The sequence below is a fragment of the Babylonia areolata genome, chromosome 20, assembly GCF_041734735.1.
Source record: "Babylonia areolata isolate BAREFJ2019XMU chromosome 20, ASM4173473v1, whole genome shotgun sequence".
NCBI classification, from domain to species: domain Eukaryota; kingdom Metazoa; phylum Mollusca; class Gastropoda; order Neogastropoda; family Buccinidae; genus Babylonia; species Babylonia areolata.
Window position 1 is genome coordinate 11,747,545 of NC_134895.1, and position 22,382 is coordinate 11,769,926.

A 22,382-nucleotide genomic window follows, 5' to 3' on the forward strand; every position below is an offset into this window, starting at 1 on the left:
GGCAGCGATAAAGTAGACGAAGCGGAGACACTCTCGAAATCGGGAGAGAAAAAATTCGAGAGTTACTTCCCATGTTCGTTCCTCGGAAACACAGGATTTACAAAATTAATAATAATATATTCATTTAATTGCTTAGTTATAACTCAGTGCTAGGATTAGAATGTCGTTTGTGTACATTATTTTCACAAGATTAAACTGTGAGATAATTTGTTTATGTTTCCCACACGACTGTCCCCAAAATTGTTAGTGAAAAAAACAAAACAAAAACGAAACGTGTGTGTGTGTGTGTGTGTGTGTGTGTGTGTGTGCTTTTTTGAATTAATAAATGTGGCTGTATGTCGATTAACTAAGTTATAAACAAACACATCTGGAGTGAGGAGGCGAAAACAAGACAAAGCCTGGGACAGACAGGATCAGAGTTGACGCCGCAAACATGGATATTTATACATCGATCCATGACACAAACCTTGTCATAATTATTTCTGTCACAGTATCACACAGAACCAACCTTATTCCAATGGCAACCTGACTCAAGCTGCAGTAATATGATAGATTTAAGTAAATACTTGATCTTGAGGACCCTTAATATTTCGGAAGGAATGCAAAAGGGAAAAAATAAGGGGTTTGAGAGGGGCTTGTCTTCAATTTGGAAACTTCTGAGAAGAAGAGAAAAAAAAACATGAACAGATAGGTAAACATTGTCGTATGTACCTTACAATAAGATAATGTTTCTCTTCTGATATGTGTTTCTCAGTCTTCTTCTTCTTCTTCTTCTTTCTTCTTCTTCTTCTTCTGCAGTGCGTTCGTGGGCTGCAACTCCCAAGTAGGCCTACGTGACGTTCACTCGTATGTACACAAGTGGGCTCAGTTCAGTTTACATGTATGACCGTTTTCACCCCGCCAAATATATGTAGGCAGCCATTCTCCGTTTTCGGTGGTATATGTGTTTTTATTTTACTCAGTGCATTATATGATATTACATTTGGATATACATTTTTCACTCCTCTTGTCGCCGGGTAAATCCCAAGCGACTGAACAGCAGCGAAGGGTGACACCATATATATATTTTGTATTTTGTATTTCTTTTTATCACAACAGATTTCTCTGTGTGAAATTCGGACTGCTCTCCCCAGGGAGAGCGGCGTGTCACTATACTACAGCGCCACCTTTTTTTTTTCTTTTTTTTCCTGCGTGCAGTTTTATTTGTTTTTCCTATCAAAGTTGATTTTTCTTTATCATTTTGCCAGGAACAACTCTTTTGTTGCCGCGGGTTCTTTTACGTGCGCTAAGTGCATGCTGCACACGGGCCGGGACCTCGGTTTATCGTTTATCGTCTCATCCGAATGACTAGCGCCCAGACCTACCACTCAAGGTCTAGTGGAGGGCCGGGAGAAAATATCGGCGGCTGAGCCGTGATTCGAACCAGCGCGCTCAGATTCTCTCGCTTAGTCCTAGGCGGACGCGTTACCTCTAGGCCATCACTCCACCACATTTATTTATTTATTTATTTATTTATTTATTTATATCTCTCAGTGTGGCTAACACACAGTCCCCTGCGGTGGGTGGCATCATGGCGACCTATATGAGCTGCAGATTGCTCATGCTGGGTCGCCGCGGGGGAAAAAACGATCCGGATTCTGGTTTGACCTGAAGCCTCAGTGGAGCCTGTTGGGGACGACTGAGGTGGAAATGAACAGTGTGAGAGCAATGGCTACTGACAGGGCAAAGATGACAAGTAGAAACCGCGATCCCCGCACCCACCCACCCACCCCGCCCCAAAAATGAAATAAATTTGATCAATGAAAAATAAGATAAAATAAAATATAAACAACCATCACTTTGAAAATGTGAATGAGACTGGAGCCATTCATCCGTTTACGTTTATTCATGCGTGAGTATACACGTAACACTTTTTTTTTCTTTCTTTTTTTTCTCCAATCAATTGGATCAATTTGCGTTTCGCTGCCCGGGAAAGATTGTGTCACAGTGATTGGAATTACACTGATCCATAAAGAACGACTGCATGCTGCTTACACATTTTCCACAGTTTCGTAACATGAAATTGATTCATTATGATTATTTCATTAATCCATTGCATTTATACACTCATTTATATTACTAAAAGTGATATGCCTTTGCCGATAACTGAGATAAATTAAGGAACACTTTACTCAAATCCACAAGTTTTTTGTTTTTTGTTGTTGTTGCTTTGTGTTTTTTTAATTTGGTTCAGTTCCACAAGGTCAGACCCGTTTGTCTGTTTGTTTGTCTGAATGTATGCATGTATGTATTATATGTATGTATGTATGACTCGATCTGTCTCTGTCTCTATCTCTGTCTCTCTCTAATATCTTTGTGTGTGTGTGTGTGTGTGGGGGGGGGGGGGGGTACGTATGTACTTTCGTGCGCGCGCGTGTGTGTGTGTCTGTGTCATTGTCTGTGTGTGTGTGTGTGACTCTGTTTGTGTATGAGTGTTTTTTGTGATTTTTTATGTTCATTTTCATATGTATCTTATTAATACCTTTTGTGTACCTCTGTGTGTGTGTGTGTGTGTGTGTGTGTGTGTGTGTGTGTGTGTGTGTGTGTGTGTGTGTGTGTGTGTGCGCGCGCGCGCGCGCGCGAGCGCGCGCGTGTGTGTTCTTTATGTTTCTTTTTCCTAAGTATTTTATGAACACCAAGCTTACGGTGCCTCTGTGTGTGTGTGTGTGTGTGTGTGTGTGTGTGTGTGTGTGTGTGTGTGTGTGTGTGTGTGTTTGCGCGCGCGCGTTTTTTGTTGTTGCTTTTGGTTTTTTGTTGTTGTTGCTGTTGTTGTTGTTGTCGTTGTTGTTGCTGCTGCTGCTGTTTGTGTATTTTATTGTTACCATGCTTATGACTTTATGTAGTATTGTGTAGTGTAGACCCCGTTCAGGGCGGGGTCGATGTCAGTCAAAAAGCACGCAAGTTTCAGTTCAGCCTGTTCAGTTTCTTAAGGAGTCGTCACTGCGTTCGGACAAATCCATACTATACGCCACACCACATTGCTGGGCAGATGCCTGACAGCAGCATCACCCAATGCGCTTGTCAGGCCTTGAGTGCATGCATGGAGGCTATATGTGTGTACCTACCAGAGTGGACTTGTTTTTACATCATTTTGCCAGAAGACAATACTCAACCTCGTTGCCATGGGTTCTTTTTCAGTGCGCCAAGTGCGTGCTTCATACTGGCGGCGGCACGTACCTTGGTTTATCGTCTCATCTAAAAGACTAGACGCTCATTTTGATTTTCCAGTCAAACCTGGGCCAGTGAGAAAGGGCGAGAGCGGGATTCGAACCCACACCCTCACGGACCCTGTGTATTGGCAGCTGAGTGTCTTGACCATTCTGCCACCTTCCTCCTTGTGCTTATCTATGATCATCGAAAATAAATAAGTTTGTCATCATATCTTGCCCTCTCTCTCTCTCTCTCTTTCTTAGACACAACAGAAAATGGTGCACGTGTATGTGCTCGTGTTGGGAAGTTGCAACACTTTGGTTTGTCCATTTGTTGTTCACCACCACGAACAGCTGGTATGTGACATAACGATGATAGTATCATTAACTATCAAAGCTCATCATACGCTTTCAGATTTTCTGTCCATTTCTTTTTCACATTGCTAATATCCTTGGTCGAAACTCAGTGAAAGTGAAACTTCGTCGGCATGAGAGAAGGCGTTCAGCGCCGGTTACATTTCAACAATTAAGTCCAAACGACCATTTTTGTAGATCGTGACATCGTATTATTTAGCCGTTGGTCTTTGATTGGCCTCTCGAAAGTAAACAAATTGGTGTATTTCTTTGTTTTGTTCTGGTCGTTTTTTCCGTTGTACCCTGACACTATATAAGCTACATGCTGCATACCACTCGGACTTGTGGAATGTGACAGCTGTTGTCCAAGTTCCAACTGACACGGGTTTGATATGACTGTGCTGCATGCAATGGTTTCATAATGTCGATTCTTGTGGTGTCAGTTCCTCAGGTCCAAGTGCTTTCATAAAAGAATCTCTTGTAACATTGAATTTATTGTTTGTAACAGTGCAGACGTCACACACTACACCAGTTACATCCCCCTTCCTCCCACACACACACAAAAGAAGAAGGAGAGAGAGAGAGAGAGAGATGTATATACAGAGAGAGAGAGAGAGAGAGAGATCGAGAGAGAGAGAGAGAGAGAGAGAGAGAGATGTATATACAGGAGGAGAGAGAGAGGTGTAAAAACAGAGATAGAAAGAGAAGGGCACACACACACACACACACACACACACACACACACACACACACACACACTCACAGAAGCAGACTTAAACATTCTGTTTGCGAGAGTTTATTCACTACCTTTGCAGAACTTTATAAAGAAAGTAAATCCACAAGAAATGATTATTAGATTGTATTTTTTTTATATGTAACATGCGCAATGTATTTTTTCATCTTATGTAGGTACTGTGTGTTTAGTCTTCTTTGTTTTCTTTTATGTATTAATTTTTCATTTATTCTTATCTTCCTATGACTCTTTTTTATATTAACATCTTTGGTTTTGTGGTTAAGCAGCGGTCTATATTATTGATCATAAAATGTATTACGTGTGTTTGTACAGTGCAAAACATGCATATACTATGAATCGGCGTGTACTTTGAAACGTGTGGGAGACTTTGTGTTGTTCTGTGAATGTGGCGCTTATGTTGTTTATGTCGCCTTTTTCAGACAGCAAATTCTCTTTTACAGATGATAGAATATTCATGCATCTTGTGAGACGATCCATATAATATACACAGATGTGTGTGTGTGTGTGTGTGTGTGTGTGTGTGTGTGTGTGTCACGGTGTGTGCATTATCCTCAAGATTTTTTTTTTTTTTCAATTTTAATCTAATTTGATTGTCTTCCAACCCTTTGAACGGCAATGAGTTGTAATATCGGTATCGTTTCATCGAAAGTGACCTGACATGTTGCGTTGGGGAAGTGGGGCGCGTGTGTGCGTGCTTGTGTGAGTGTGCAGGTGTCTTGATAAAGGTAGAAATTAAGCCGAAGAAGAAGGGGGAAAAAAAAGGAACGAGAGAGAGAGAGAAGAGTGGTGGGGGCGGGGGTGGGGGAGAACAAAGGAGAAAGTTGATTCAGATAGCTAAGCTATACAAATTGTACTCTTTTGTGAGTCCATCGCAATAAGCGCCACGCACGTGACTGTGACGGAAACCCCGCTCAGGCCTACCGTGTGACTTGTCATCGTCAGTTTGGAAGTTAGTTCAAAGCATTACCCGATTTTTTTTTTTTTTTATTTTTTTTTTTTAACATTTGCCTGTAAAGACACCACTGCTGCTGCTGCTTTACTACTAATATTACTGCTGCTGCTGCTGCTGCTGCTGCTGCTGCTGGTGGTGCTCCTGCTGATGCTGCTCACCCCACCACAGCGCGGCGGCGAGACATGTCACAGACTTCAAACTGAAAACGACGATCCCTGAAATAAAAGAGAGAGAACAGAGAGAGGCGGGGGTTAATACCTTTTGTAACATCTAATCCATACCTTAATAGCTATAGGAACACACACACACACACACATACACATACACACACACACACAAGAAAATCAGTATGAAACTACCAGATAAAGAGAAAATCCGAACACTCAAAAGTCTGACATATCTCTTATGGCACCATGATCTGTGTGTGTGTGTGTGTGTGTGTGTGTGTGTGTGTGTGTGCACGTAAGCTAGCGCGCGCGTGTATGTGTGTGCGTGCGTGTGTGCGTGAGTGAGTGCGTACATATGTATACTTCTGAAACATAGCATAGCCTTTCTACCTACAGCAAAATATTCCATAGACATCTACAAACAAGAGCAGATCATTCTAAGACCTTCTCAAAAACCCAGCACACTAGTCACAGTCTTGGGAGCGTGCGTGCGCGTGCGTGCGATATGAGAATGCTACACAACTGACAGTTCAATATGATTTACTTGACTGGATGAATTAAGCTCAATGACTCACGAAATTACTGAAAATGTGTTGCCTGTTCCCGATGTTGATATGTTTTAGACAGCGTTTTATCTTTCTAAACTACGTTTTGAAACTGGTCAACGATCACGGTACAATTTAGATGATCGAACCATACTGAAAACCCTAAGCGTAATACACAAGTTGTTTGCAGTCACACACCGGTTAGACACTTCTTGTAGTATCCCGTCTGGAACCTTCTAGAAGCTTCTAGGGAAGATACTTACTTCCATCACCTCTGTCATCAGCTATATAAAGATCATATGAAACATAATTTCAACCAACCAACATACAATGCTAAAACAAGGGGAAATTGATCGGTTTCTGTTACAATTCATCGGTTGCTTCTTTTTCGCCGGTGATACAATTGATCAACAGAAGAAGTGACGGCTTTTTAACCTTGCATCCACTGATGCCTCACAGGATACCTACTCCTTACTGTTGTCATGGTAGCTGACCATGCCTCTCAAGATCTTGCCGTCTGGAACCAGGTAGTAAACAGCAGCATCAAAGCTGTTCGTCCACCCTGAGTATGTACAGTTATGAACGATGGTATCTGGAACACACACACACACACACACACACACACACACACATACACTGTTACGTACCCAAGACCTATTCCAGGGAATAGGTCCTAGGCACAGCTCAATTTGTCCTAAAGAGTTGTAACACACTCAACAGCGTCTTGCAAGAGAAACACAGGCAAAGAATTTACAGTTCAGAACATTCATATACACACTCACACTGGTGCATCAAACAAGCATGAACACAATCTTACACGATGAATGATGGGGTCAGGAGGGGGGTCTAACTATCTTGACAGAATGAACGCCTCCCCCTAACCGAAAGAATGCCTTAATGCTGCCCTAACCCCAATCTATTTTTAGTATTTCTCCCCGGGTCGGCTAAGGGAATGGTGAATGATGAAAAGTGACGTAAAAGGGAAAAAAACCCAACAACAACAACAACAACACACACACACACACACACACACACACACAGATATATATATATATATATATATATATATTATCAATCAATTTAAGTCCCGGGAGCCTTTCTGTTCTCCGCGCTTAAACAGCAACTACAAAAGCAACAATAACAACAACAAAACACACACACACACACACACACACACACACAACGACAACTCTCAAAATTCAAGAAATGTTCCAAGTTCCTTGTCTGGAACAATTAACATTCATGCACCGTGCAGTCCTCCTCTTCGAAGATGGGGCCTTCTCTTCGCATTGTCCAAACTTTCCAACAACTTTAACATTGCCATTTTCTCTGCAAATACTTTGTCAGCTGACACCAAATTTGGCATAAAAATAGGAAAAATTCAGTTCTTTCCAGTCATCTTGTTTAAAACAATATTGCACCTCTGGGATGGGCACAAAAAAAAAGAAAGAAAGAAAAAGAAACAAAATTATATGCAAACTGAATTTACTGGGGGGTTTTTGTTTGTTTTTTTTTGTTTTTTTTTTTATTCTTTAAACTTGGCACTTTGATCTGATATTCTGACACAGCATCAAGAACAGTCATTTTTATCATTTTTTGTTCAAACAGGAACTTCTTTTGCTAAACATGGAAGTTATATTTCTGGTGCATGTCTTTGGTGCAGATAGTGAAAAAAGGAAATTAATATGTAATTAAGGTTAGGGGGGTTAATTTGCTTTAAACTGATCTTTCTCATCTTAAACATTACATTTTGAAATTATATTCAATACATAAAAAGCTTGTGTGATTTACTCTCAGTGTACAGGGCTTTCACTATGTTCATTCGCCCAAGTGGTCTTTTTAGGAAAATACTAAAATCAATACTACGAGTGGACTTTATAGATCTATTTAGTGGCTGAGCCTTGAAGGTCATGGGCAAAAATCAATTGCGTACACATATTTATACATATTCAAAGCGCGTGCTCATATTCCTTTGTTTCAAGTTGTACAATCCTATATTCAATGGACAATACACGATAACATGTGATGAAAAGTTGGAGAAGGAGGCCGTTAAATATTTATTCAGAGAAAGATTTGTGAACGCATCACATTATGCCCCAAACTGCCATAAAAATATTGACAAAATCAGTCCAAATTCACAGTTAAAAATAATAAACCATGAGAGTTATTACCCTTGATGAAACGTAAAAATTTCCAGTCTTGACTTTTCTCAAAATGAAGTCCTTTTCACTTCATACGACGTTTAGAAGTACTTGTACTTGGCTCTACATGTTATTAGTTTAACAAAATACTCAATTTTCATATCACCTTTAAAACTATAAAACTAGAATGAACATAAAAGAGAAATTGAATCGAACATGTCGTACATTCCCGGCGGGTGTAACTAAACCTGTACATTATCTAGATCCAGAGAAAACGGCTGAATGTTGCAGTGTGACTGCGGCGATAGCCACGTCTCCTTTACCGCCATACTTAAAAAGAATTTTTAATTGCCCGTAAAGATTTTTTGAATGCCCAAGATACACCAGAATAATATGATTTAAACAGCGTTCTCACTGTGAATACCGCAATCGATTTATCGCCCTTAAAAAGCATGTTTAAATATTAAAATTTTTAGCATCAGTTAAGGAGCTCCGATAGTGTATTGGGTAAGACAGTTTCTTCTCACACGAACACGCGGGGTTCGAATCTGCCTTCAGGACTTTTTTCTTTTCTTTTTTAAAGAAAAGAGGACGAAGAATGAACTGAATTCAAAGTGATCAATTCCAGGAGGAGGGGTGATTGGAGCAATCAGTTTTCCACGACCGAGCTGGTATGTTAAAAAAGAAATTAATAAGGGAAATGTGCTTGTCTGTTCTTTTCTCAATGCCATTGGGTTACCATTCGTGATGTACTTTACTTTGGTGTGTGCGCACCGACTGCACTGCATACACGTACATGTGAATTATTATCATGCTATGTCCATTTATGAACTGAATTACGGACGTTGTAGAAACAATAGTTGATGTTTCATTCCATCCTCCCCATGTTCTCGCACTCACGACCCATCATTACCAACCTCTTCTACAGTGATCCTTTCATTTATTTATTTTATTTTATTTTTTCTTCAGCGGTCAACCACTTCCTAAATTACCGGTAACACACGAAAACATAGACACACTCGTACACACACAGACGGATAGACAGAGAGAGAGAGAGACACAGAGAGAGAGAGAGACTATACAAGTTCCGAGCACACGGAAAACTGACTGGGCTCTGTGCAGCAATAAAAACGGAAACGTCTGTCCTCGTAAGAGTTATGGTGGTAACTGCCCATTCCGGCCAGATATCCCTCACCAGGACACTGGTACGCTTGTGCTTCATCGAACGTATTGACATAGTCTGAAAAAATAACGATTTGTGTCAAGGAATGCGTGTGAATATGAACACACATCTGAAAGTATGTGTGTATAAACCCATCCCCATTGCATACACACACACACACACACACACACACACACATTATAAACTAGTGTCAAGACACTTCCCCCTTGCACACACACACACACACACACACACACACACACACACACACACACACACACACATCCATTTTGTGTCGACTGAAAAGAAGACTAAGATTCGTAAATTCGATGCCATTGTGCATGTTGTTTATTTTGATTTTGATTGTAGAAAATATGTATGGCTCGAGAAAAAAATATTTGTTTCAAGGAGTTTGCTGTTACCAAGTTCTTTTCAATGAATGGGTTATGGTAAAAGTGAATAATGGATCAAATGAATTGATAATGCAGGGAAGAAGAAAGAAAAAGAAAGTAAAACAGACTTACCGGTCCAGCTGCACTTGCAACCACGAGCAGAATGCATGCCGTTTGGTATCTTTGTACAGGACAAAGCAAAGATCCTGTCTTCTTTATCATCCCTGTGTTGGCTGGCGATGTGGCGAAGGAACTGACCCTTGGGACACGCGAAATCAAACCGCTCGTCATATCTGTTGACCCATCCTTGCGACGTCAGGGGAAATGTCAGGCACAGTGCAAAGAGCACCATGCTCCATTTGTCCAGTCTTCCCTGGAGCCAAAATGCTTTCGACCATGAGGATTCACAAAGTATTTCGTTTCGGACAAGACAGTTCTTGTTTATTTCACGAAAGCCCATGGGGGCACATGAAAATGGTACATATTTCATGTAACTAATACACATATAAGTAACATTTGGTATTGTGGTCATAATAGTTTACAATGGCCACACCAATTGTTTGGTTAACTCACTCAGTACGGCCAGTCCTCTCTTCTCCTCTACACAGACCCCTCGGATGTCCTGTGGGTGTCTGAATGACCCAACCTTTAGCTTCCGTCGTCAGAATTGTGGTATTCTTTGTCAACATTTACCTCTTCAGTATAAGAGCCTTCCGCTTGCAATATTTTGATTATGGTAATTGGGGTGAAACGCTGTTAATGTGGATTCTTTCGCCGTTCGTATGGAGAGAGTTAAGACATACATAAGACGTACATTTTTGGGGGAAAAAAGAAAATATGTAAAAAAAAATTTTTAAATGTGTACAAGAGATACGCATTGTACAATGTATACATGTCAGACGTGAGTTGCCATTTATCGCAAACGCAAATAGGACAAATTCGCTGTACCAGAAAAAAAAAATGTAAGCATGTTGACTGAGAGAGATGCACTTTATCTGTCGACTTTTTCAGCTTCAGAAAGCATTCATTATGATTTTAAGAAATATGAGTGAGTCAACAATTGTGTGCTTGTGCTTGTAAATAATGAACGGAAATTTCAAAAACAGTTATTGTTCTTGTTGTTTTCAGTAAAAAGATTTGGGGAAATATCTTTTTCTTGTCTCCTCTTAGATAGTTGATAGATATTTTTGACTCACTTGTGTAAACAAGCGAGTCTACGATTAACCCATGGCCCAGTGTTCTGTTGTCTGTGTGTCTGTGTCTGTGTGTCCGTGGTAAACTCTAACATTGCCATTTTCTCAGGAAATATACTTTGTCTGCCAATACCAAATTTGGCTTAAACATAGTATCACTGGCAAAAACAAATTTCACAGTCATACCAATAACATATTGTAAGTCTCCCCGCGAATTAAGCCGTAATTTCGAATCATTAACGGTTTATTTCGTTGATATAGCCTACGCTCCGAAATCCGAAAATTCTAAAGACCGCTTCCCACTGAGTTAGGCCAACTAGAAGGCAGGTTGTGTTCGGAGACGACGACCTCGTTTTTCTTGTTCACAACTAAAAGGAAAGAAATACAAATTCTGGGCAGAACACATACAGTGATACTAACTACACCATCGACGTGTTTACTGCATATGAATATTCTAAAGTGGATACTGAATTAACTGGAATGAACATAAAAGAAAAATTGAATCGATCGTTTCTTTCAGCCTATTGTAGACTGGTTCGTCAGTGCATATCTAGAGTTCTGCCATGTGTTGCGGTGGGCTTGAAGTGATGGCAACGTTTCATTTACCGCCGAAATAAAAGAATAATCGAGATATGATAAAACACACACAAAAATGGATTTAAACGGCGTTATTTCGTCCACTACAATCACATCTATCTGTCCCACGAAGAAGCAAACGTCAATTTTGCTTTGACGATTAAATTCTGTCAAATGACGTCAGCTGCGCCGCAGCAGTGGGGATAAGTCTTCTGGCTTCGGAACTCAACATACATGCATGATTCGATCCAGCTCGAATGCGTTTTGTGTGAGTGTGTGTGTTTTATTGATTTTTTTCATCCAAGCTTATTTTATATATCATATTTAATACAGAGCACTTTTCAACGATTTTTTAATATCTTCTTTTTTTTCTCCTCCTCGTGATTCCTTTACTGGATAAAGCGCGAAGCATGAGTGAGTCTTTAACTTTTGTAGGCTTTGCCTCTTATTGGATACCTTTTCGCACAACAACGAAATAGACGATCGCGACGAGTAATAATATTGTTGATTGTAATGCTTGTCATTTTATGATGGTCTACTTCTTCAGTCAGCGGTTTGCCATTGATGCAAATAGATGAACAGTTCACAGCATAAGATGTGATCTATGTCTACCAAGATACCCGAGCACTTATACGGATCCACAAAAAAACTCAAGTGGTCAATTTAAATGTGCACATTTAAAGAAGGTCCGTAAAACTAATGCCTCCAGAGAAAGAGAGAGAGAATGAGATCGTGTCTACCTCGCATCTTTCAGACATTGTGCATGAAACTACCATGTTTGTGATTTTATATGTTGCATGGCCTTGAAAATGTTTGAGCATGACAATGGTAAGAAGACAGATTACAGGGGGAAGAGAGAGAGAGAGAGAGAGAGAGAGAGAGAGAGAGAGAAGGATAGAATAAAGAGATGAGAGAAGAAGAAGAAAAAAAGAAAGAGAAAGAAAAGACAACAGAAAGGAGAAAAATGATGATGGAAGGAACAAAAAGAAACAACCAACCTAAATGGAAAAAAAAAGAAGAAAAAAAGAGAGACAGAACAAAACAACAACAACAACAAAGCGGGAAACAGCCTTCCAAGGATGCTGAGACTATCCTGCTGATTTGCAGAAATTTTACGCAGCCACTGATTTCTATTAAAAAAAAATAAATAAAAATTTTTAAAAAAAGTTCACAGCATATATTTTTACACGTTTGCCTTGTTGCAGTTACTAATCAAGTATTTTGTATTTACTAAGTATTTGTAGGGGTGTTATGGGGACTCATGTGGTTCAATACAGACTGTTCAATTAATTGGCAAATATGTTTCTTACGAGAACAGGGCACGTTACGGAAATTAGCAGGACTGGTATGTATGATAGTATCGTAAACAAATATTTTGCATTGTGCTTTTACAAATAAAGGTTGGTTGTCTCTGCATACGTAAAGTATTGTCGAACCCAGAACTGAACCATGAGGTACACACTAGTTTTATGACAATAAAGCAGATTTTGATCTGTTTGCCAACATCTTTTTCTTCAGACAGACATCATGAAAAACACAAAGTATTCAAATATAAACTGTAAAAGCACAATATGTTTCAGGCAAAATGATCAATTATATCAAAAGCCTTCACAAAGTCAACGACAGAAATCGAGTATGTGCAATGTTTCTTACACTCATAATCCATATCTGTACAAAGTATTACTTGTTAATGTAGTATGACACGACTGGTTTATTCGAAACCCAGGCTGCTTTGCATAGAACAGTTTGAAATCATCAAAATGGTACATGATCTCTTTATATAATACTCCAAAGCTTTCGACAACACCGATGATACAGAAATCGCCCTGTAGTTTGAATCTTCAGAGCAAGAGAAGGAGTAAAGACAATACAAGGAAAAATGGGGGGGGGGGGGGGGGGGGAGGGAGGGGGGTGCACACGTTTTATTCTTCTTCTCCATAACCCACCGAAGGCTGACATGGATTTCTGGATCTTTAACGTGCGTATTTGATCTTCTGCTTGCATATACACACAAAGAGGGTTCAGGCACTAGCAGGTCTGCACATATGTTGACCTGGGAGATCGGATCGGGGGTGTGGGGGAAGGGGGGGGGGGCGACAGGGACCAAAGGACAGACATTAATATTGCAGCAGATTACTTACCAAGATATGTGAACTTTTTGAAAAGAAAACATGTTTACAACTTGGGCGAGTAACGTTTTTCAATAGCTTCACCAAGAATTTGAATAAGTCCTAATCTGAATACATTCATTCAAGTAAATCTAATGTTCATTTATGTTTGGGGCATATGCATGAATTATATTCAACAAACCGTAAAATTAAACAGAAGGTCTGAAATTCAAACTGATAGACCGAATCTAAACCGCATTATTCCCATGTATGGAAAATTACTTGGTAACATCCTCATTCAAAGAAGGCATGAGTGTCACGGGATAAAACATAGTAAGGTGTCCAAAACATTTCTTTGGGGTCAACTGGTCTCTGAGATCATCCAGAGCAGAACAACAAAACATAAAATGCACATATATTTTGCATACAGCTCATCATTGCATAACGGACAAAGATCACTTTCATTATGTGGTCTATAACAAAAACAGTTTTCAACAGTAGGCCTAAAATTAGACAAGCCAAATCTAAATTTTGAATTTGTATGATTATATGAAATATTCATCCTTTTCAATGATAAGTATACCGACATGAAGACATTGAAATGCAGTGAGATAAGCTGCCAATGCAAACCAAACATATCGTTGTCCTGATCCAATCTCAAATTACCCTATACAATCATTAGTCTGTCACGAAAACTTTCTAGAAATGCGGTCACATTCCTAACGTTTTGATTAATCCATGCATATCCCAACACTTACTCGTGTAATTTTACCGTGGTTTTTTTTTTTGTTTGTTTGTTTGTTGTTGTTTTCTGGGGGGGGGGGGGTTGTTTTGTTTTTTGTTTGTTTCCTTGTTTGGGTTTTTTGTTGTTTTTTTGTTGTTGGTTTTTTTGTTGTTGTTGTTTTTTGGTGTGGTTTTTTGTTTTGTTGTTTTTGTTGTTGTTGTTGTTGTTTTGTCTTTTTTGTTTTGTTTTGTTTTTTGTTGTTTTTTGTCATCCAGTTTCTTTTGCCGCTAGCGTCTATTTTGTATTTCTGTCTCAGGATGCAACAAAACCCTTTGTTACCTGGTTCTGTCTAGGCCTGACTGCTAATTGTTTGCTCGATGGATGCCCCGACTACTTGTTATCCAGACTTCAGAGGGTTCAAAAACATGCTGCACAGCTTATCTTCCGTTCTCCCAAATCTGCTCATGTCACTACTCTTCTTCATTCTGTCCACTGCCTGGTTATCTATTAACAAAAGAATAGATTACAAACTCTCTCTCCTGTGCTACAATTCCATGAATAGCATGGCTCCTTCGTACTTTCCTGGGCTTCTGCATTACTGCTCTCCATTTCGCCAGCTACGGTCATCTCTTAAAAATTCCCTCATACATAACTGGGTCATATGGAAAACGCACTTTCTCTTTCCAGGTTCTTCTTCCTCGTGAAACGCACTCCCGTTTCCTGTTCGCCGAGCTGTTTCTTTTCCTTCTTTCAAAACCTCTTTGAAAACTCATTTCTTTCCAGCCATTCTAATCAGCAAATATATTCTTGTCTTCACTTATATATATATTCTTGTCTTCACTTATATATATATATATATATATATATATATATATATTTACTCACTTGTGTAAGCAAAGTGAGTCTATGTTTTAACCTGGTGTTTGGTTGTCTGTCTGTGTGTGTGTGTGTCCGTGGTAAACTTTAACTTTGCTATTTTCTATGGAAATACTTTGTCTGCTAATACCAAATTTGACTTTAAAATAGTATTAAAAAAATGTTCACAGTCATACAAATAACAGGTTGTAATTCTCCCCAATTAAGGTGTTTTTTTCCGAATCATTAACGGTTTATTTCGTTGAAGTTTGCTCCGAAATCCAAATTCTAAAATCCGTTTCCAACTGAGTTTGGCCTACTGGCGTCTTCGAAGACAAGGTCTCTTTTTTCTTGTTCACAATTAAAAGGAACAAATACACACTCTGGGCAGACACATACAGTAATACTAACTACACCATCGACGTGTTTCCTGCATATAGATATCCAGTTCTAAAGTGGACATGGATTAACTGGAATGAACAGAAAAGAAAAATTGAATCCACCGTTTCTTTCAGCTCGTTGTGGGCCTCGACTGGTTGGAGGGATAGCAAAGTCTCCTTTACCGCCGAAATAAAAAAAATAATCGAGATATGATAATATAAAAAAAAAATAAATAAATAATAATAATAAATAAAAATTTAAACCCCCACAAAAAACATGATCTAAACGGCGTTATTACGTCCACTACTATCACATCTATTTATCACACGAGGAAGAAAACGTCAACATTGCTTTAAGGATTAAATTTAGACAAATGACGTCAGATGCGCCACAGCAGTGAGGGATTATCTGCTTGCTTCAGAATTAAACATGCATGGTTTGATCCAGCTCACATACCTTTTTGACTCACTTGTGTAAACAAAGTGAGTCTATGTTTCAACCCGGTGTTCGGTTGTCTGTGTGTGTGTGTCCGTGGTAAACTTTAACACTGCCATTTTGTGTTAAAAAACTTTGTCAGTTGACATCAAATTTGGCATAAAAATAGGAAAAATTCAGTTCTTTCCAATCATCTTGTTTAAAACAATGTTGCACATCTGGGATGGGCACAAAAAATTATTTTAAAAAAGCCAAATTATATGCAAACTGAATTTACTGTTATATTTTTTTTTTTTTTATTCTCTAAACTTGGCACTTTGATCTGATATTCTGACACAGCATCAAGAACAGTCATTTTTATCATTTTTTGTTCAAACAGGAACTTCTTTTGCTAAGCATGGAAGTTATATTTCTGGTGCATGTCTTTGGTGCAGATAGTAAAAAAGGGAAATTAATATGTAATTAATGCTAGGGGGGTTAATTTGCTTTAAACTGATCTTTCTCATCTTAAATATTACATTTTGAAATTATACTCAAAACATAAAAAACCTGTGTGTTTTACTCTCAGTGTACAGGGCTTTCACTATGTTCATTCGCCCAAGTGGTCTTTTTAGGAAAATACTAAAATCAATACTACCAGAGGACTTTATAGATCTATTGGCTGAGCCCTGAAGGTCATGGGCAAAAATCAACTGCGTACACATATTTATTCAAAGCGCGTGCTCATATTCCTTGCAAACGCGGAGGACGCCATTTTGTTCCAAGTTGTTGACCTGTCCGTTCAATCCTATATTCAATCGACAATACACGATAACATGTGATGGAAAGTTGGAGAAGGAGACTGTTAAATATTTATTCAGAGAAAGATTTGTGAACGCCTCATCACTTACTGGATTATGCCCCAAACTGCCATAAAAATATCAACAAAATCAGTCCAAATTCACAGTTTAAAATAATAAACCATAAGAGTCATTACCCTTGATGAAACGTACAAATTTCCAGTCTTAACTTTTCTCAAAATTAAGTCCTTTTCACTTCATACCACGTTTAGAAGTACTTGTACTTGGCTCTACATGTTATTAGTTTAACAAAATCAATACTCAATTTTCATATCAACTTTAAAACTATAAAACTAGAATGAATATAAAAGAGAAATTGAATCGACTGTGTCGTACATTCCTGGCGGGTGTAACTGAACTTGTACATCTTTCTAGATCCAGAGAAAATGGCTAAATGTTGCAGTGTGATCTCGTGGATAGCCACGTCTCCTTTACCGCAGACTTAAAAAGAATTCTTTATTGCCCTTAAAGATTTTTTGAATGCCCAAGATACACCAGAATAATATTATTTATACAGCGTTCTCACTGCGAATACCGCAATCGATTTATCACCCTTAAAAAAGCATGTTTAAATATTAAATTTTTGAACGTCAGTTAAGGAACCACAATAGTGTATTGAGTAAGACAGTTTCTTTTCACCCGAACACGCGGGGTTCGAATCCGATCCGCCTTCAGGGATTTTTTTTTTTTTTAACCCGAATTGTTATAATAACAAATACAGAACACATTTTAACGATTAGATTTTTTTTTTTAAGTGTATCACAAGTGAGTCTTGAAGGCCTTGCCTCTCTCTTTCTTTTGTTTTTGTTTTGTTTTGTCTCCCAAGCTTATTTTATATTTATTTGTATATATCATATTTAATACAAGCACTTTTTAACGATTTTTTAAATCTCTTTTTTTTTTTTCTCTCTTCATGATTCCTTGACTGGATAAAGCGCGAAGGGCAAGGGAGTCTTGAAGGCTTTGCCTCTTGTTACTTCAATTGTTACGTTGTTACTATTTTTAAACATGTATATGTCCGTACACCCTGAGCGGCCAAGGCGTGCTTGCGTGCGAGTATCTACATTTTGTGTGGTGGCTTGGAGTTGGAGCCAGAGTGTTTGTGTGTGGAGTATTACCTGTATTTTTAGTAGAATGCATTTTCATTGTAAATGCCCGGGGCTTTTGTATAATCAAATTAGGCGTACCAAAGGTCCTTTTAACGTTTTTTTTATTTATGTTTTTTTTTTTCAGAAATAATTACCTTTAACTGTTTAATCTAAATTCATAATTACATGTTTCATCATATTTATTTTTGTTTATCCTTTTCTTGTCTGCTTTATTCCTGTAGCATTTTGGTAGACTATAAGGCTTGGCAAGCATGTTAGTTTTATGTGTATGCCAGCATTTTGGTCTTTTAAACATTTTTTTTTTCTAATCGCAAACTGTATTTCTTCTTGGGATATAGGTCTGTCTGCTGTAATGTCATCACGGTCGTTTTCTACAAACATGTTTGCAGCTGCTTCTGCCTCATCACTATCATCGCTTTCAAACATATTTTCAAAATGTCGAAACCACCCTTGGGTAGAAATATTATTTGAAGACTTTTTCTTTTCTTTTTTTTTTTTTTTTTTTCTTTTTTTTTTTTTATCTTGTATAATGTTGTGTCCCAAAATTTCTTTTCAGTTTTAACAGAATGTAGAAGTTAATTTATTAATGGCTTATTATATTCTTTCTTCTCTCTCTCTCTCTCTCTCTTATTTTATTTTATTTTTTTATAAAGTTTTATACTCACGACTAGTAATGCAAAACTAACAGGTCGTCTTTGTCCAACCTTTTTCTACATATCCTCAAATACGTAATCTGCGTTTCTCCATTTTGCATCCATGAGCAAACCATTTATTGTATGCTACTTTTTTTTATTCAAAAATATCTGTGGCTTTTTTGTTTTTTGTTGTTGTTGTTGTTTTCATATATTCTGCTTGCTCTTTGATAGTCTGATTAAACATGTCCAAAGCACTATTGACATCAACGTGAATACGATCTTCTGCTGCATGAAACTTTTCTTGTACTTCCTGTGACTTCATAGATAAAGAGAAACGTTCAGCATAGATATTCTTCCAACAATATTCAGCAACAGTAATGGACTGAATCACATTATGGTTAGAAGTTTGATTGCATTGCCTGACATAGTGTTTTTCAATGTTTAACGTAAGGGGTACGTGGTCAAATGTTAAATGTAACATGTTTGAGTGTGTAGGCGCGCGTGCCTGACATCTGATTGAATGACACAGGAAACGAATGATGAGCGCCCAATGGCAGCCGTCAGTCAGCTCTACCCAGGTAGGCAGCCTGTTGTGTAAATGACTCCGTGTTTGTAAAGCGCTTAGAGCTTGGTCTCCGACCGAGGATGTGCGCTATATAAGTATCCATATCAATCAAATTGTTTCTATCTGCAATAATACTCTCTGAGATAAAGAATAGAACATATTTGCATATGCTTTATAGTAATCAGTAACACTTGTTCCCAAATCAAAACTATATGTGAAACTACCTTCAAGGTCACCATTACTTACACCGTTGAAAATGGTCAGTCCAAATACAGTGAATATGTTATGTAATCTTTTGAGACGAGAGAGAGAGAGAGAGAGAGAGAGTCTAAAACTATATATAAAAAAAAAAATTAAAAACTAAAAAAAAACTTTACTACTCTTGGATAAAGATTTTTGGCAATGCTGGTCTTCCAGTATGTCCCTGCAGCAAAGAGAGATAGAGAGAGAGTGGGAGAGAGAAAGAGATATAACGATAACGATAACGGTTTTTTATTCAGATAAAGGCCAAAGCCCCTTACTGAAGGGGGTGACATTAAAGAAAGATAAATAAGATTTTACATAACAAACTATGCATCTTCAACACAAACCAACCGAAAAATATCTAACACAGATGTACAACAACATTCACGTCGTAACTATTCTCAATCTCTTCAATGCCTCATATATAAATGGCCAAGTTACACAGAGTAGACTCATGTCTTGACGACATGAGCAAATTAAATCTAAAGTTAGATGGATCTTTATAATACTTTGGTTGGATTAGTTTTTGTCTGAGGTCACTCAAGGCAGGACAACATAACACAAAATGTAGCTCGTCTTCCTTACCCAGATTACAAAAACGACAAGTAAACAGCGATTCCCTTAAATTTCCGTATCTAAACAATGAGTAGCAATATCAGAAACACCAAATCTAAATTTTGTCAATGCACATTTTATAAATCTGTTCAATACCAACTCAATGTATGGTTCTATGCCATGCGATGTCTTGAAGAGTTTAAACTGTGCAAATCTATCACTGTTTTGCATATGATCATACCAGTCTTGCCACCTGCAATCAATAATTCGTTGCCTAAAGCACTTAAAAAAAAACCCGGCAGTATCTTCAACCCCCTGATTGTCCCACACAAATGCAAAGCCATAAGAATTCAAACACTGTCTAACACTCGTTGCCCACGTCTTTTTGCCATTATTATCTAAAGAATATAACATATTATAAGCTTTAAATGGAAATCGGTTTTCATCCATTCTAGTCAATTTCAGCCAATATTTGATACATTTAATATATGAATTCAAATAAATCGGATATCTCAAGAGAGAAAGAGAGAGAGAGAATGAATTTGATGACGTACCATGATGGATTGCTTGACGAAGGCTGGCAATCGGCTGGCGATGACGAAGGCTAGCAATGACGAAGGCTGGCAGTCTGCAGGTTGAAGAGTAGCCAGGATATGACCTGACAGCTGGCACCGGGTCTCCTTTTATGCTGCCGGCCAGTGAATGAATCCCCTCCAATCAGCATCCGCTTTGTCAACTGTTAAGCCATACTGAAACTTAGCCTGTCTTTACGAGTTCGCGATTGTGTACGTTGCACACATGTTCAAACAACATAACAACTAATAGATCATCATAGATCTTCACAGTCTTGTTTTTCTATTAATAATAAAATTTTTAAATACAGTCTCAAACCTGTTAACCCGTTCAGTGCCTATGGGACGTCAGATGACGTCCAACACAGTGTTTCCCCATTTCCTATAAGAGAAGAGGCATTAGTCTTGAGACCAAGCTAAAGGTCTACAAAGCAGTAGTTCTCCCCAGACTACTGTACGCCTGCGCAACTTGGACAGTGTACCAACGACATGCCAAGAAGCTGAACCACTTCCACACAACATGCCTCAGGAAGCTACTGAACATCAAGTGGCAAGACAAGACCCCAGACACAGAGGTACTCGCAAAAGCCACCCTTCCCAGCATCTTCACCATCCTGATGCAGTCCCAGCTTCACTGGGCTGGACACGTGGCGCGCATGCCAGACCATCGGCTGCCCAAAAGGCTCTTCTATGGCGAGCTGCAACAAGGAAAGAGATCACACGGAGGTCAGAAGAAGCGTTTCAGAGATACTCTGAAAGTCTCTCTGAAAGCGTTTGATATCAACCCTGACTCCTGGGAGGAATCTGCAGTGGACCGTGACAAATGGCGCGCTGCTGTGCACAAAGGCGCCAAGTTGTGCGAGGCCAACAGGACTGCTGCAGCTGTTCAGAAGAGGCAGGCCAGAAAGGCACGGGCAAACAAGCTCCCTGACAATGGTATGCCTGTTTTTGTGTGCCCCAGCTGTCAGCGAACATTTCGTGCGCAGATTGGACTATTCAGCCATCTGCGCATTCACAGATAGATTCATGAGCATCCTCCCTCCCACCCCACCACCACCCTCCCCCCATCCCCCAGCTGGATGACAACGATGGTCATCATCGATCTCGATGGACACACACCATAAGACGTCGTGCACAGAGGATTCCAAGCAAATTATTTTACAGAGTCAGTATCACAAATATCATGTCATCAAAAAACAAACTTAGTTCAGTGTTATACGACAGAGTTGATTGAAGTATGAATGATTTTAACAGATAGACTGACAAATTCCGTATGGTCTGTTCATGCCCATTAGCCATGGGTAATGCTAATCTAAATAGAATGGGAAAGTTATAGAATTTAAGCTATTATATGCTTTGTTCTTAAATCATGCAGAAAGGATAGGACGAACTTAGAACGAAATGTATTTCATTTTCTTTCTCCTTATTGTAGAGTTTGCAAATCAGATCGGCTGCATTATGTGCTCTGTATCGGTAATTGTGTACTGGAATTTCAGAGATACTAAGTCTGAATCTTGCCATTGAATACTATGTTTTAAGTAAATTCCTTTTAACATCTGGCACAGCACAGCAAGTTAGACAGTGGACGGAGTATCTGGGAGTGAAATAAAGGCCTGGACGTGTGTGTGAGAGGGGCGTGTTCAGTCGGCAGGCTGCTACGTTTCACTTCTCAGCCAGACTAACAGCTGAGCAGTCCAACCCGCAGCACCATCCAGCATGGCAACTGCCTCAGTGCAAATCTCGCTGAGCGTCATAGAACTGTTTCTGTCATTGGTCTGGATCTCAGACAGACAGAGAGTGAATCTTTCAAGATTGATAAGAGATAAATAATGGGTACTAACCAGCCGCCGTGGCGAAGTGGTTAGCGTCGCGGACTGACGGCTGGGAGGACGCGGGTTCGAATCCCAGCGGAGGTGGGTTTTTCGGCCCGTGGCCGG

General features: G+C 39.1%; 1 protein-coding gene across 1 annotated transcript; it reads right to left on the minus strand.

Annotated features, from left to right (window-relative positions):
• Positions 1-4,322: 4,322 nt before the first annotated feature.
• Positions 4,323-20,577, minus strand: LOC143295164 (hemagglutinin/amebocyte aggregation factor-like). Its single transcript, XM_076606738.1, has 5 exons — positions 20,428-20,577; positions 9,788-10,028; positions 9,210-9,341; positions 6,429-6,552; positions 4,323-5,463 (listed from the first exon to the last, which is right to left on the minus strand). Exons 1-5 carry the CDS (start codon positions 20,428-20,430, stop codon positions 5,403-5,405), a joined length of 561 nt encoding a protein of 186 aa, XP_076462853.1. The 5' UTR covers positions 20,431-20,577; the 3' UTR covers positions 4,323-5,402.
• Positions 20,578-22,382: the final 1,805 nt, after the last annotated feature.

Bases quoted from the DNA above. Each gene is read 5' to 3' on its own strand.
- LOC143295164 (XM_076606738.1), bottom strand. The intron at 9,342-9,787 runs GTAAGTCTGTTT...TTATTTTTTCAG, and splicing joins TTGCAAGTGCAGCTGGACCG to ACTATGTCAATACGTTCGAT. The intron at 5,464-6,428 runs GTAGGTATCCTG...CTTTTATTTCAG, and splicing joins TACCATGACAACAGTAAGGA to GGATCGTCGTTTTCAGTTTG.